Consider the following 15,769-nt stretch of genomic DNA (forward strand, 5'->3'; position numbering starts at 1 on the left):
GAAAAGGAAAAATTAACTAGGTAAATCAATTACATTTCTCTAACACAAATGAAAGATGAAAACTTATGAATCTAAATAAAACTGTAGATTACATAAATGCTTCAGTAAAATATACATAATTTAGCTTATGTTTAGGCTAAATAAGGCCATCTTTTCAGGCAGATAAGGCCCTCTTCAGTGGCAACCATCATTTTAATGATAACTAACCATTGACAGTTACACTCTTTAAGAAAATAGAGACACAAACGTGAAACACAATTTAAAATCAACTATTTCAATGAAGGAGGTAATGATGCAAACCAGCAACACTTACTAATTTAAAACTATTTTCATTTCAATCAATCTAGCTTGATTGTGTCTACAACAGAGAGTAAGAAACCTAGGTAGGATATTTGAAAAGGAAAAGACGTGACACTGCAAGGCTTCCCCCTCCTCCCATTAGACAGCATATAGAAACCGAGGACTGTTTCAAGACGGTTTGAGAACCTACCAGTACAGAACTTGATTTCTAGGGAGAACACGAGGAACTTGCCACAGTTTGAGTTAGAGGAAGTGAGAAAGCAGTACAGGAACAAGCAGATTGCCACCTGCTCATATGGAACCTTTCCTTAGATACTAGTATTCATAGTTTATAAGTCAGGGAGCAACTTTTGATAACTCAACTAAATGGCAAAGCTCACTGCCTGCAAAACTGCAACCAGACCTAACTTCGAAGCTACCCTTTCTTGTGAAAACATGGTTGGATTAGTTACCTCCACTGGCTCCCCTCCAATCTAAATTTTTCTGTGACTCCATGACCTTATGGTTGTAACAAGCACTCACTGTATGGAACTTGAGCTGAACTTCAAGCAGAAAAATGATCCCTGAGAACGTTTACTCGGTTACAATGTAACACTAAATTCTTTTAGGTTTAGTACACAGAAAAGAGCACACAGAATAAAAAGTTAATTTCCGTCTCAAAAAATACGAGTTACATACAAAGCAGATGATCTGGAGTATGCAAATACAAAATTACGACAAGAATTCACATGTGATGCTTGCTGTTTTCTATATATAGTTTATGAAAAAAAGAGTCCGAGTTAATAAGTTAAACTGCACACCAAACACAACCACTTGTACTGCTATGACTATACAGAGGTATGAATTAGTCCAAAGCCTCCTCCAACTTTACCACAAAAAAATCAATTATCACTGGTTCACTACTTCAGAGACAGTAAAAAAAAGTCTTTTTAGTGAACACTATATAAATTTCATGCCTTTCCATAAATGTGTTATTACATACATTTCCTTTCTTCTTTGTATTTGCTTTACCTGATGTGTTGTTTAAGATGACACGATTTTTTATAGGCTCGATGGCAATAAAAACATTTGTACGGTCTGTCTGCATCATTCACAAAATTATTGTTAAAATAATTTTGGAAGAACTGGCTATTCCTTGGGATTGGCTGGATAAGACCTGCATAAACACACACAAAAAGGAAAAATTAATTGGTAAAGCTATTCCAAAGTTGCAGTAGTCTGAATAGCTAGTATTTGGAAAAAAAGGTGACTAAACTTTTAGTATGCAAGAATATAAAGAAAATGAGCATGTTTTCAGCAGTTATTTAAAATTATGCATGCATCTGTTTAGCATTATATTGTACATGCTATTTATGTTAGTGATAGCTCTTCTTTTATTGATAGGTCCACCTCATTACATTAAGCCTCAGGTATGTCCAAACCAAGCATTAACTGTAAGAAAAGTTGTCAGTCACAAATTCACTGCTAATTAATATTTTGCTCTTCCAACCTCCACCTTAACCAAATGACATGTAATCAAGGTACCCCAGATTATAACTTGAAAAATATTTAATATGCATTTTGTGAAAAGTACACATCACCGTGATATATATCTGCCTTTACTTACAGGATAAAAAAGGTCCATTAAAAATTGTACTTGTACATCATCTACTTTGGCTAATCAGTGTTGCTAATTCTCCAAATTACCTCCAAAAGTTTATTGGAAAAAAACCCCAAAACTCAAATCAACTTATTTGAACAAATGCTCTATTTATACACTGGTGAGTCACGCGTAGTTTTGGAAAATCAGCTAAAAGTTCCTGCTACTAAACGTGCACAAGAGCATGCTGTCTCAGAATCAGCCAACACAAGGGTATCATCCCAAACACCCTGACAGAATAGGAACAGCAGCAGACTTCAAGTAAAAAAAAAAAAAAAACAAAACTGATTATCACTGACATCTTTGAACTGGAAAGTACTCATTACAATACTAATATAAGAGGCTGAGGGATCGATACAAAGTTTCAACAAATATGCCAAAGATCCCTTTATATTCCTAAATGTTCACCACAAAAAGCCTTTTATGCTGTCTTTTCTTTCCTCAGACTGCTTCATCTAGCATGCTATGCTTCCTATTCAGAAAGGAAAGCCCAAAGAGTTTCTGCTGACTTCCAAACACAATTGAAAAGAGCAGAAGACAAGGAGAGGAAATTTCTCTCAATTTTGAGAAGAGACGGCAACAGTGCAAAGAGAACAAGTTTACCTATCTCAGATTTAAAAAAGTTTATAGATGTATCTATATACATTACACATATATATATTTTATTTATAAATATATACACACACACACACACACACACCCCAAAACTTCCTTCACCTTCCCCAACTAACTCAGCTGGTCTAGTAAAAACATTTTCTCCTAAAAACAAAACCAAAAGACATTCCAAAAACTGAACCAAGCCAAGCCACAAAACCCACCAAAACCACAAGCCTACTTTCTAAATTCCTTCTGGCATTCTTCCATGACAATAATTAGTAGTAGTGTACAGGAGATGACACAAGTCTTCCAAATCAGAAGAGAAGGAACTCCGTATGACAAATATTTACTCTCAGTTATTTTTGATCATATAAAAGCAGAATAATTCAGTTAATGAATGACAGCTGACTAACTTTTCAGCACATCCCAGGCTACAATGGTTCTGGTCTGCAGAAGCACTGCAGAAATTCCTAAAGACATACATAAGAGCAGAAATAACAGAAATTCCTAATAAAACACTTCCAAACTATTTACTCAACCTGTTCAACCCGGACAAAGTAAACCTTTCTCCAAACTGTTAGAATAGTTAAAAGTGGCTCTATACACTGGACAGAGCAAGTCAATAAAATAGTTCTGAGTTCTACAAAAAGGTATTTTTCTTCCCATCTGTTCCATCTTTGGAACCACAGTACACACTAGAAAACTTAAAATATTTTTTTGCAATTCCTAGTCCATAAATACCATCAACTAATGGAATAAAATGAAACAAAACTGTAACAGGTACAGAACAATTTGCAGACCTTTTTATAGACTTTTAGAATAGTCTTTTTCGAAAAGCAAAATACATATCAACCTTTTTTTTTTTCCATCAGAGGTGCCACTCAAAGATTAACACTAGTACAGAGAAATAATATACTAATTTCTTCACACATTTACAAGAAATAAGATTTTTTTTTTTTCTGGGAACAGTGGAAATATTGTCAAGTCAGTTGAAAGAAACACGACACCTTCTAGACAAATGGTGGAACTTCTTAATTTTACATTGAATGCTCCAATATCAGCAGAGTTCAGGTGTTACCAGAACCTGTAGGAAACTACTTTCATAATATTTCTTTTGTTAATATTAAATTTTTTTTCAATAAACAGAATTTCACTGCACAGATCTTAATTGCATTGAAGCGCTTTTTTCTTTAAAATCAAGAAATAGGACTGTACCTGTTTCCAGGGTTCAGTCAAGAAAGAAATACTGTGCAATATGAATATCTGAAGCTATCAGCTAAGTTCTGTTGCTACTCTGAAAATTTGAGTTTCTTATGCCTGATACCAAAATAACCACTACTCTTGCATACAGTAATTCTTGGAAGCAGTGAAGGCAAAAGGATTTTTAAAGACTGAAAGACTTTAGGCTAAATATATTACCAATATAATACTCTACTATATAAAGATGACTAGCACACACTTTTTTTTCTGGTAAGGATTATACAATTTCTCTGTGAATAAAAAAAAAAAAAAGACTCTTATTAATTCTAGTACAAGCAAACTACAAAATATGGCACTTTTTCTGAAGCCTGATTATTTCTGATGACTTATTTCAAAATGCACCTGAGTAAGCTCTGAATGCATTTGCTTGATTAAACTGTGACCTCTATTTTCCAGTGAAATCAAAATTTCAAGAGAGCACGGATTTACTTGCTCTTTACCTAAATCAGTTATGAGTATGGGCTCTTGCAAAGGAATATCTGGTACAGGAACACTCGTCTTTCCTACTCGAACTTTTGCGGGTTTACGTTGATGTCGCAGCTTTCTTAGTTCAGTATGCTTAAAATGCGAAGCAATGTGAGTTTTCCTGTGGCCCGATGTTCTGAACTTTTTGTCACAGTGAGGACAAGCAAAAGGCCTAACACCTGCAAAAGATCAAAGAAAAATATTAGTTTGTGATTTTATTTCCACTGCCCTACAAATGTAGCTTTGGAGTAAAGAGTCTCTTTTCTGTATTTTCTTTTTTTGCTTCCTATCAGGGTGTTTATTGTCAAACAGGTTTTCAAAACAGATCCACAAAATCAAAATTAAGTATGAAACGCTGAACAACTAACTGATTGTAACACATCACTCTAAGCAAGCTTGTTATCAGGAAACTGGATGATGCAAGGGTGACAGCAATTTTCCAAGGGTTCCAGAGGCTATCCTAAGAACTGCAGACAGCAGGTCAAATGTCCTTCCAAAACAAACTGTTAAAAAACTGTGAGTAAAAAGAATCAGCAAACACATAGACAAACGATATATAATAGGATAAAACAGAGGAGTGATGTGACAAAGTTTAAAGAAATTTTAGATTGGTCTGTGAAAATATCAACACTGATGGCAGTCAAAAAAGCAGGCCAACAGGAATTACTAAAAAAAGACTTTTGCAATGCAAAATCCATAGAAACCTGTCCTTGGAAAGGATACTGGAGAACTTGGTAAGTTACAGAGACAGGCAAAGCTGCCCAACTTTCAGCTTTTGTTCAAGGGAAAATCTTGGACTTAGAAGGCTAGGAAACATGACTGGGGATTATGAAGAAAGATCTATAAAACCACAGGTGGAAAAGTGCACAAGAAATAAGAATGAACGATTCTTTACAATACAGTAACTAAATCATCATACGAAACTACTGAGCAGGATATTTAAAGCAGCAGAAAGTATTTTACTCAACATGTAGCTCAACATTTGAATTCATTATGTTAGGCTGTTCTAGTAGTAAGTTCACACGGGTTGAAAATCAATTAGGTAAGTTCTTTCGAACAAAAATCTACAAAGTGCTGCTTAGTGCAGAGGTACAGCCTGCTTCACAAAGCCCTCAACCCAAAGATCAGCAGAAGGTAGTTGTACGGTGCTAAGCAGCCTTACTGTAGGCTTCCCCTTTTTACACACGCTGCCATCAGCAACAGCAGACAAGGCTCGATGAACCTCTAACCTGACCCAGTAAGCCCTAACCTCCTAGACAAAGGAAGAAACAAACACCTCAGGAAAAACAAGTGTGCTGAACAATGGCTAACTACATACTGGAGTTCCATAACCACTGGATTACCTATTTTTCAAGTCACCTAGTGCTTTTGGTACTTTGAGTAAGTCTGACTTCTAAAATAAAGTAAGGCTGACTAAACTAACAGACAAAATACTGATTTACAAGTTTGCAGAATAAACAAAGCCAAAAACTCTCCGCAGATGAAGTCAACAGTGATGTTTCATGGATTAAAGGCACCTCACTATAGAACATACTGAACACTAAACGCACATAGCCAATGAATTATACTTTCGCAGAATATAAATACATAAACAGGAGCGAAAGGAAAGAGCAGCACATTTACGAGCTTATCCTGCCGAAACCTTATAACCCTGCAAAAACAATGAAAGAAAAGTGGAAAACAATCAGGTAGTCCACCAAGAGTGGAAAACTCATTTTTCTCTATGCAGAGTATACAAGTTCAGCCACAGAAAAACAGGTATTAAAGACATCGTATATTATGTAAACAAGGACCACATGAACAGAGGAATTTTAGGGTATGCAGTACAAGATACTGGAAACAGGTAAGTTGGTAAGAACACCACGCAACACCTTATTGTGGAAGATAAAATGGGAAGTAACTAAATAGTCCTGAGTGATACAGTGAAATAATCAAAAAGTATGGGGAAGGGAAGAAAAGATGCAGAGTAAATATGAAAGATGACTGGGATACGTAAAATCAAAACTCAAGTTTTAAGAGCATGACTCTTCTGAAAGCACAATTAAATACACTCAAAATAGTAACATTAAAAAGGAGCAACAGCTGACTCATCACCAGAAAAATAAATGTCCATGGCTTTTTAAAGTGCTCATAGTTTCAAAGCCATGAAACACTAGAAAGTTATGACTAAAAGTTCATCATGTAAGACACTAAAACCAGTTCATTCTCTGGTATGTATCAATGACACGATAGACATCTCTACTATTTAAGTGCTTCACATAGTCTTTTTTTTCTATGAAGGTCTCACCCACATCATAGAAAATACAAAAGCAATTTTGAGTCTACATACTTACCTGTATGTAGACGAATGTGAACTTTTAAACTCCCTGAGGTGGAAAAGCATTTCATACAAAATTGGCACTTGAAAGCCTTAATGCCAGTATGTGTTTTTATGTGTGCTGTGAGAGTACTCTTAACGGCAAAGGCGCGGAAACACTGGGGACACTTGAATGGCTTCTCATGGGTATGAATGCGGATGTGGCGCACTAGATCACTTGGTTTTTTAAATTCTTTAGAACAATACGGACAAACATGCCACCTTATTCCATTTTCTTCACGTATAGAACCTAAAATGAGGAACATCACAACAAACGTGTTAGAAACATCAACAGTTCTTCAAAAATTCTGCTACACTGACACCATTATACAAAGCAGTCAAAACACAAAAACATTTTGTCAAGTAGATGCCATTACAACACGTTGGTAAACAATTATCTTCTCCATCAGATACATTCTGCTTCACAAAAATAGTGATGGGCTGGAATGACAAAAACAAAACCCAAGAGAATCCTGTTGAAATTGAAACATTTTTGTGCTACTGAAAAGGAAGAAGGGAGGGGGGAAGCTAAGAAATGTCTGACTTCACAGAAAATAAACCAATTTGTATCCCACTTAGAAATATGAAACGTAGATGTAATGCAATATAATATGCCAGTTAACTTACAAATACCATATCTAACACAAAATTGTCAAAAAAGTACTGCGATTCCAAAGACAGGTGACTTGCAAGTATTATCCACAATATCAACATTCGTCCTTCCCTACGTGGCCCAGGCCAGTGAAGATCTGCATGAGGCAGCAGCACTACTGCTGCCTCCGCAAGGCCTCACTTCTAAAGAGGAAGAACAGAACTTGCAAGAACTCTCTGCTCTGGCACACACCATGAAATCCCAATCCTCCTCAGAGAAGGATGATGGGAAAAAAAAGAAGGAAAAAGACTCATACTAGTCCTCTTTTGTCCTCCTCCAAAAACTCCACTCATCTAAATCCAGAAGATTTATCAGCGTAACTTCACTTAATGCCATTCTGACACATTTTAGTATCAGTATAATGAAAGTTATATATCCTAATATCACAACTTCTACATACACTGTGTTTTAGATAAAAGCAGATGAAGTTTGTGACTGATCCACAATACATTTTATATTCCTTTATAAAGCCCTCAACATACCCACAAATACTGCAGTCCTTATGGCACAAAAAGTAGCAAGCAGTGGCAACATTACCAGGTAAAAACGGTGATTTTTTCTTAATAATCTTTTTTTCTTTCTTATCCAGTTTATCTGTACTCTCTTGCTCCTTATCTTGTTCTGCATTATTAGAGTCAGCCTGATGATTTGAGAGAGTCTGGATGTCTGGGTTCTGATCCTGGGCCCCAGGAGTCTTAGCCTGGCTGCAGTCAGTAGGATGCGCAGAGACGGGAATTGAAGACAACCCACTGTTCTCCAAAGCTTGCTAAAAGAGAACAGAAAAATTCTAGATTAAGATAGAAACATTCCACAGTTGCTCCAACTTTTCTCAAGCAACTACTTAGAAGATATAATGCAAATATAGTTAAAGGAATTAAGTGTCTCATCCTCCCGGAATTTCAGCTGGATTTCAAACTTGCAAAAAACCAAACAAACATTCTCACACAACACTGACTTATGATTGTCTGTGAGATTTTAAGCTGGATTTCCTGCACTAATGCATTTGCCAACAACTGCCTTTCAGTAAGGTGCCAAAACTGTTTCTACAGAACCAAGCATTTGCCAGGAATACAGAGCTATCTCTTATGCCTACTAGATTAGATAATAGTTCCCCATAGAAGATCAAAATTGAAGCCCATCAGCTTGTGGAGAAGCCATAGATGATACAAAGGAAAAGGAAGAATACTAAATCAAAGAAAGGCTGGGAAAAGCTCAAAAGCCTCTGTTAACAAACCACTGATAACCATCAGACCGAGGCAAGAGTTATGCACTCCTTTTACCGCACACCTGGAAGGGACCGGAGTGTAGGCACCTTTATGGATGCTACTGTGTCTGAAAAGGCTCTGGATCAAAGATCTCAAACACACATATATAAGTAAAAGTGTGCAGATATTGACTGCTTGGAAGAAAACCACATTTTATTTTTATTTTGAACAACAATATGGCTAGTGATGCACATACAATGACTTAAAGAACCAACCTCAAAGATGGATTTTTTTTTCTTAATAGCTATCACAACAATAGTTATATTTTGTGGTACAATTTGGTGTAACTACACGTCACATTCCTGACATTAGAGAACTCAGCACAGGTAACATGGTGAACCAGCACATAGCTATATGTAACATTCAGGTCTTCCAAAAAGAAATTTACATGGTGCTTAAAAGACTAGAGATGAAAAAACAACTTAAAGGTTAGCAGGCTACCACCAGTACTAAGGAAGAATATTCTCCGCCCTGTTCCGTTATGCAGAGGCTGCAGAACAAGCATAGACAGCTGAATTACTGCCTGCATCTCTTCTGTTACGTAGCATCTCCTACTGCCAGTATCAAGGACAGAACAATGGACTAGCCCAAACACTGATCTGACCCAGGAAGGAGTTTTCCTTGCACCAGTAGAAAGTGTTCAAATAGACCCTATTAATTAAAATAGGATAAAGGCCCCATATACTTTCTCATTTTTTAACCAGATAAAAATATTTTTCCCCTCTTAAATGTCATGTTTTAAGCACGGCATAACTTAAGGATGTGCCACAAGCTGCTTCTAGGCAACAGAAAAAAAAAACAAAAAGCCAAACAGAGCAATAAAATGTCCATGTATGGGTGAGTATACTTAAAGCTTTCTTTTAGGTAATTTAATCAATATTTATAACCTTACTTTTGTAAAATTATACAAGAAGATACCTTGCTGCGTTCCATATGTGTTGAATAGATCTTTACAATGCTTTCTTGACTGGTACATCACTTAGCGTTCTTTCTGCATTTCTATCATTGGAAATACCGACCACTGAAATGTAAAGCTGTTCTCACACCCAGCTCTTACCTGCAAAATATCTCTATTGATTCCCACTGCAATGTTGAGTTGTTGCCCAGGTTGCTGAGGCTGGTTATTTTCTACAGGAACTGGTTCTGATAACTCAAGGAGCTGCTGGATGACATCAGTTACAGCCTGCTGACTCTGATGAGCAGCAGCTGAAGACACCTGGTTTTCTGTCTGTTGAAGAAGCGGAGACCGAAAATGTGTGGCCTGAAATAGACAGCAGTGCATTTGAAGAGGAAGATGTGAAGTATATGAACTGATCTGCTTGGCTCCCTTATCTGAAATGTCTGTTAACTGTCCACTACAAGGACGTCCACTTGTGTACGACATACGGATTACACAGAGCTGTCATTCAAACTCTGCTCGCTCCGCTAAAGAATTGCTTCTGTATATCCCTTTTCTGAAGTTATTCCCAAACTGCATAACTGTAAGCCTACAGCTTGAATTAACTTTATAATAACTACTAAACCTTCAACGAGTTTACAAAACACAGGGATCACTTACTGAATTCCACCTGTAGAGGCCATATGAAAAGTAATTCCAAGACAAATAAATGGCACTGACATGGTTCTTTTTAAAGTTCATATTTAACTAAAGGAAGTCCTTTGGAAAAAAACCTTCCATTAGTTGAGATTTTTTTTGTATGAAATTATTTGTGTTGTTACAACAAAACCTTTTAATAGCAATCAAACTAGTAACTTTTTTCCCTTTCAACTTTCAATCTTCTAAATCTCTTAGTTTTAGGAGAATCTCTTTATATTCTAAGAATTTAAATACACATGGAGCAAAATACTAAAAAACCTTGAAGACTAAAAGTCAAATTTCTTAATCTTTGATTTGGTAATTGTATCTGAGGCTACCTTAGTAACAAATATGAAGAAAAAAAATGATAAAAAGCCGCGGTATTATTTTTGAAAAAGTCAGAAATAAAGACGACTCCTGTTGTTCTTCACTTATAAACTTCTCTTCCTTATAACAGACTCCATAAGTATACCATTACTGAAACAACAGCTTTCAATCATTTATTTTACTGCAGAAGAAAGAAATATATATTTATATAATGGCTAGCCCCATAATTCTGTTTCTTATAACACAGTGGATATTTTCATCTAATATTCACTTCTGTTCTCTACATAGACTCATTTCCATGCATGCAGACACACACACATATGCATATAAAACGCTATCTTCTTTCAGATCATTTTTAACAAAGAATAATCTTAGGCTCCACATGTGTAATATTCTTCCAATCTGAAAACTTCCCTGAGATTTTATTTATACTTACACATTACACTGGGCAGTTAAAATGACACAGTCACCATAAGGATGGTTACATATTAAGAAAAGTTAGCTTGACTCGAGTTATATCCTGAAAATTTCATGAAGTATTCTTAATACTTTCTCATTAGACGATATAAAACAAAACTTTACCTCATTTCCCTCACATGCATATAAGAACAGCATTTGCTATTTTGCTGATTTAACAACTAGTTCCTCTTTTTTCACCTCACCATTAGGACAGGTGGAAAGACTCAATCTCCAATTTAACAAAAGTGCCACAAACATTTCAATATGTATTTTTACAAAATAAGACACAATATATGCCATTTTCATTGCAATAAACAGCAACTGAAGCAAAGTGTTTTGCTAAAGCATGTAACAGCTCTTTATGGGGACCATTCATTTTCTTGCAACAGAAGGCAGGGAAACTCTTTAGTAGAGCAGGAAGCCTAGACTGAAAAGTCTATGCAATTTTCCCAGGCTTTAGCAAAAGAAAAAAAAATTGTCAATGAAGGAACTGCTCAACACAATCTTTGACACGAAAATTACAGTACTATGAATACTTGGCCAGTGTGTTCATGTATTACACAGCAGTTTACATAAAATCTCCTGGAGGTTATCTTTTTTGAAAAATTACATGCATGCATATGTATGTATTAAGTCTGTTACTACTACTATTAAGATACCCTGTTCATTAGAAAAAGTTTCAGAGGTCCATTTGTAGGTCTCTCTTCAATACCCAGTTTTAAAAATAGCATACAGAATGAAGTGTTTTATTACTACTTCATAATTCCACATTTGTTCAATTAGAATAGTGGACCTTATGATCACCCGTAGTCTGTCTGACCTACTGTGCAACACACACCGTGTCACTGCTCTGAGTGAATCACTCCTTCAAGCAAAGTATCTGCACAGAAATTACAGCACTTCTTTAAATCAAGTCATTTATTGTGGTAACTCTTTCTGTTGCTATCCGACTTCAACAAGTTGCTCCAACAGTAAGTTATCCACACCAAAATTCCATACTTTACTGCAAAGCGTGAATTTGTTTCAACCCTCAAAACTTTTTTCTCTTCTCTTTAATAGAGATTACAGATTTTTCTTCAAAACAGCAGATCAAATCATCCTTAAATATTTCATCTGATGGGCAAAACAGATGACGCACCTTGAGTCTCTTCAATAATAAATACATCCTATCATACTTTAAGAATTGTGATCATTTGGATTCGTCCTGTATCTCTGAAGACAGTTCATGAATAGTGAACACTACAAACAGACAACCGACAAAAGCAAAAATTCCCAGAATAAAATACAGAGGACATACAAGCTTTTAATTTCTATGCAAATTTTCTACTCTAAATAAAAGGACCAAAAAACTAATCTTTCCAGTCAAGGAAAACCTAACTTTTAGCTGATATATCAATTATTATCATCTCTTCCATCCCTATTCATAAGGGGAATTTAAAATCCTTGAAAATCCCCATCCCACGAATATTGCCTACTTTTCCTGTTCTTCTATACGTGATTTTATTCTTGAGCATATCAGAACAGATATTGCTTCCTGCACCTAGCTCACCAAGAAATCTAGATCACTGTTATCAGTGATTTGTCCTCTTCATAAATTACCTCAATTTTTTTAGCATCTTGATCAGTGATGATATTACATTTTCTTCCAGGTCATTCATAAAATATTATGTAGGTCAAGAATTCATTTCCAAGGGACTCCATCAGAAATACAGTAACTATAACGATTCCCTGAGCACCTCTTCTACAAGTTCAGTTCTGAGCCCCCTGGTTCAAGAAGGACAGGGAACTGCTGGAGAGGGTGCAGCAAAGGGCTACACAGATGATTAGGGGACTAGAACATGTCACTTATGAAGAAAGACTGAGGGACTTGGGTCTCTTCAGTCTGGAAAAGAGTAAAGACTGAGGGGGGACCTTAACAATGCTTATAAATACTTAAAGGGTGGGTGTCAGGAGGATGGGGCCAGGGTCTTTTCAGTGGCGCCCAGCAACAGGACAAGAGGTAACGGGCACAAACTTGAGCATAGGAAGTTCCACCTAAACATGAGGAGGAACTTATTTTGAGGGTGGCAGAGCACTGGAACAGGCTGCCCAGGGAGGTGGTGGAGTCTCTGTCTCTGGAGACATTCCAAACCCGCCTGGACGCCTTCCTGTGCAACCTGCTCTAGGTGACCCTGCTCTGGCAGGGGGGTTGGACTAGATGATCTCCAGGGGTCCCTTCCAACCCCTGTCATTCTGTGATTCATTGAATACAGCAAATATTAGTAGTTAATTAGTTCCCATCAGTTCTGTTCAGCTTTAAGGTAACTGGTCCTGCAACACCGAACTCACAGTAAAAGATAAGAAGAAGTGGATAGACCGGTTATGGTGACTTTAAAGCAATACTACTGCATCTCCTAGTCCTTGTTTTAGTGCATTCTAGTACATGAGAAGACAATCAGTAGCTGAAGTTGGGAAGGGGGTAATGCAAGTCAAATTAGTCTGTCACTAAGCTATCACGCTGCAACCCATGGCTGACAAACAGCACGTGATATAGTTGCAACAAAACATGCTAATGCACTCACTGTGACTGGCAGATCAAGAACTGCCTGCCTGTACCTGTGCATCAAGACTGCTTGCTATGGGGTTCCAGAAAGCCAGCCCTGCATCGTCCTTCCCCAGCTCCATGAGCTCCTCCTGAGCCCTGTGGTTTCCTTGCTGCCTCAATTCTAATCGACTCAACCAGCACCAACACAGCTCCTTCCCTCTCCACCCAAACCATGGTATCCCTGTGAAGTAAAGTCTGAGGGGTAGGATAATTTGGTACTTAAGAGAGCCCTTACTCTCCTCCAGTCTTTTTATACAGGAGACTATTTGCCTCCATTTTGAAGGCCTAATAAAAAGAATTACGTGCAAAATCATGACCGTATCATGAATGAGGGAATATAATCCATTCAAGACCTGTTCTGTCACTAAATAACCAGCTGCATTCACCAAGAAGTTCGCCTTCACAGACTAGCTGATCAACGCATCACAGAGGACTGCTGTATATCCTTCTCCACCAGTTAAATGAAAGCTTACAAAATTCTCTAAACTTTCACCCACTTTAAGTCTTTACACAAAAATATGACAAAAGCTGTACACTTACATTCTTCCATTTGTTATCAACAGGTTGCAAAAGATTAGCAGGGGATGTTGTTAAAGGCTGGGTGACAGAGTCCTATAAAGAAATGAAAATAAAGTATTTTAAGCCTTTGTACAAAAAGAAGAAAAATATGGCAAATATTGTGCATAGAAGTAGCACAGTTCATTTTCCCACAGTATGGAGACTAGGGACAGAAAAAATGAGACTATGGGGGAGATACAACAGTACCTAGAACCACTAATGTTGCTTCATAGTTTATACACATTAAATAAACACAAGGTACAGAAACCAATACTTTTGCTATAAGCACCAAAAGACAAATAACAGCCTTACCATAAGCATTTTTTTACATGATGTACTTATGTATCACACAAGAATGCAGTCTTTGGTAGCACAGCACTTCAGGAGACTTCAGCCTTCAAAATTTATTGTATTAAGAACACAACCATTGTTCATCCCCAGGGATATAACAACAAGGGATGACAGAGACTGACTGCAAACTTCAGAACATAATTATTATACCGGAGATTTCTTGTTAAAGAAGCTCTGCAAGTTTTGAGCAGAATGAAGAAGTCAGTTCTAATATAAGAATGCTATCGCTAATCTAAGGACGTACCATCTTTCTATAGCAATAAAAATCAATTGGCCAATCATCAAATCTCTGCAGTTTCAGATATAAAATTAAAAATAAGAAGTGTAATACTCTTAATATGCAACTGACATGTCAGTTACCTTTGTTCTTACTTGTTAAACTTCTTGGCATGTTATTAGAAAGAAAATTTTTTTCTCCCATTTTGCTTATACTATTATATGGAGGTATTCTTTATTTTCCCCCACCTTCATACAAGTGGAGAGTATTCATGCAGCAAAGGTAACACCACCACAATCAATAGGCAATGCAAATGCAAAATACTCAAGCACACCTAAACAAGAAAAGCACAGCTGGACAGGGAAAGCAAACATGAAGTACTATGAAGGAATCCGTTTCCATTCTGCTTTTAAGATTAGGCTTGTAGAGATGTACAAAAAGATAGATTATATGTACTTGCAAGCAAATAGGGCATATTAGTTGTTTTTTTCTTTTAGTTAACCTGAAGGGACAAATAGCATCTGCCATACAGAAAACTTTATGAAATATAAAAAGAAAAATAGTTACACAAACAACACTACTAGACACTCATTTTCAACAAGATACAGCTACATAACGAAATGGAGGCTTTACATTTTAACCCTCCTCTTCAAAGACTGCTATCAACTTGTCATCCATTGACCTTTAACGCATAAAAATTGGAAATGATGCAAAACAGAGTGGAATAATGGTAGAAAAAGTAGTTATATTCAAAGAAAAAATGTACACTAAAGTATACATTTTTTTATATATATATATAAAAATGTATACTAAAGTATACACTAAATATGCAACGGGTCAAAAAATAAAATAGTCTTCTGAAGCCAGAAGCATTTTCTGAAATTTAGTTCCTTGTGTCTCAGTAAAGAAAAACCCCAACATTCAGTGCTTACAATAAAGGTAAGATTTTTCCTTTATGATCTGTCAAATAAGAAGCTAACGTTTAAAATAAGTTATCAGAAATACTCAAAAGAAGAATCCACTATGTCTTTATATGGACTATAATTATACAAATAATTTCTGAAAATTAGTTAAGACTAATATATAATTTGAATAGTTCCGGATTTCATTGTTCCAGCAAAACTTTGCAATTATTTTTAGGGGAGTAAACCCTTCCTCTGCAC

General features: G+C 36.4%; 1 protein-coding gene across 10 annotated transcripts in view; it reads right to left on the reverse strand.

Annotated features, from left to right (window-relative positions):
- The window catches only part of ZNF236 (zinc finger protein 236), an 80,583-nt gene that overhangs the window by 35,691 nt on the left and 29,123 nt on the right, over positions 1 to 15,769 (reverse strand). For all 10 annotated transcript variants that reach the window (XR_010069986.1, XM_063326406.1, XM_063326410.1 and 7 more), the window contains exons 8-13: positions 14,021 to 14,092; positions 9,592 to 9,795; positions 7,807 to 8,035; positions 6,595 to 6,867; positions 4,237 to 4,440; positions 1,312 to 1,456 (exon numbers count right to left, since the gene is read on the reverse strand). Coding sequence is in view for 9 of the 10 variants with exons in the window: in XM_063326406.1 (XP_063182476.1) it covers positions 1,312 to 1,456; positions 4,237 to 4,440; positions 6,595 to 6,867; positions 7,807 to 8,035; positions 9,592 to 9,795; positions 14,021 to 14,092 (1,127 nt within the window). In the remaining variant the exon portion in view is untranslated. The remainder of the gene's footprint in view (positions 1 to 1,311; positions 1,457 to 4,236; positions 4,441 to 6,594; positions 6,868 to 7,806; positions 8,036 to 9,591; positions 9,796 to 14,020; positions 14,093 to 15,769) is intronic.

The sequence above is a fragment of the Chroicocephalus ridibundus genome, chromosome 2, assembly GCF_963924245.1.
Source record: "Chroicocephalus ridibundus chromosome 2, bChrRid1.1, whole genome shotgun sequence".
NCBI lineage: Eukaryota > Metazoa > Chordata > Aves > Charadriiformes > Laridae > Chroicocephalus > Chroicocephalus ridibundus.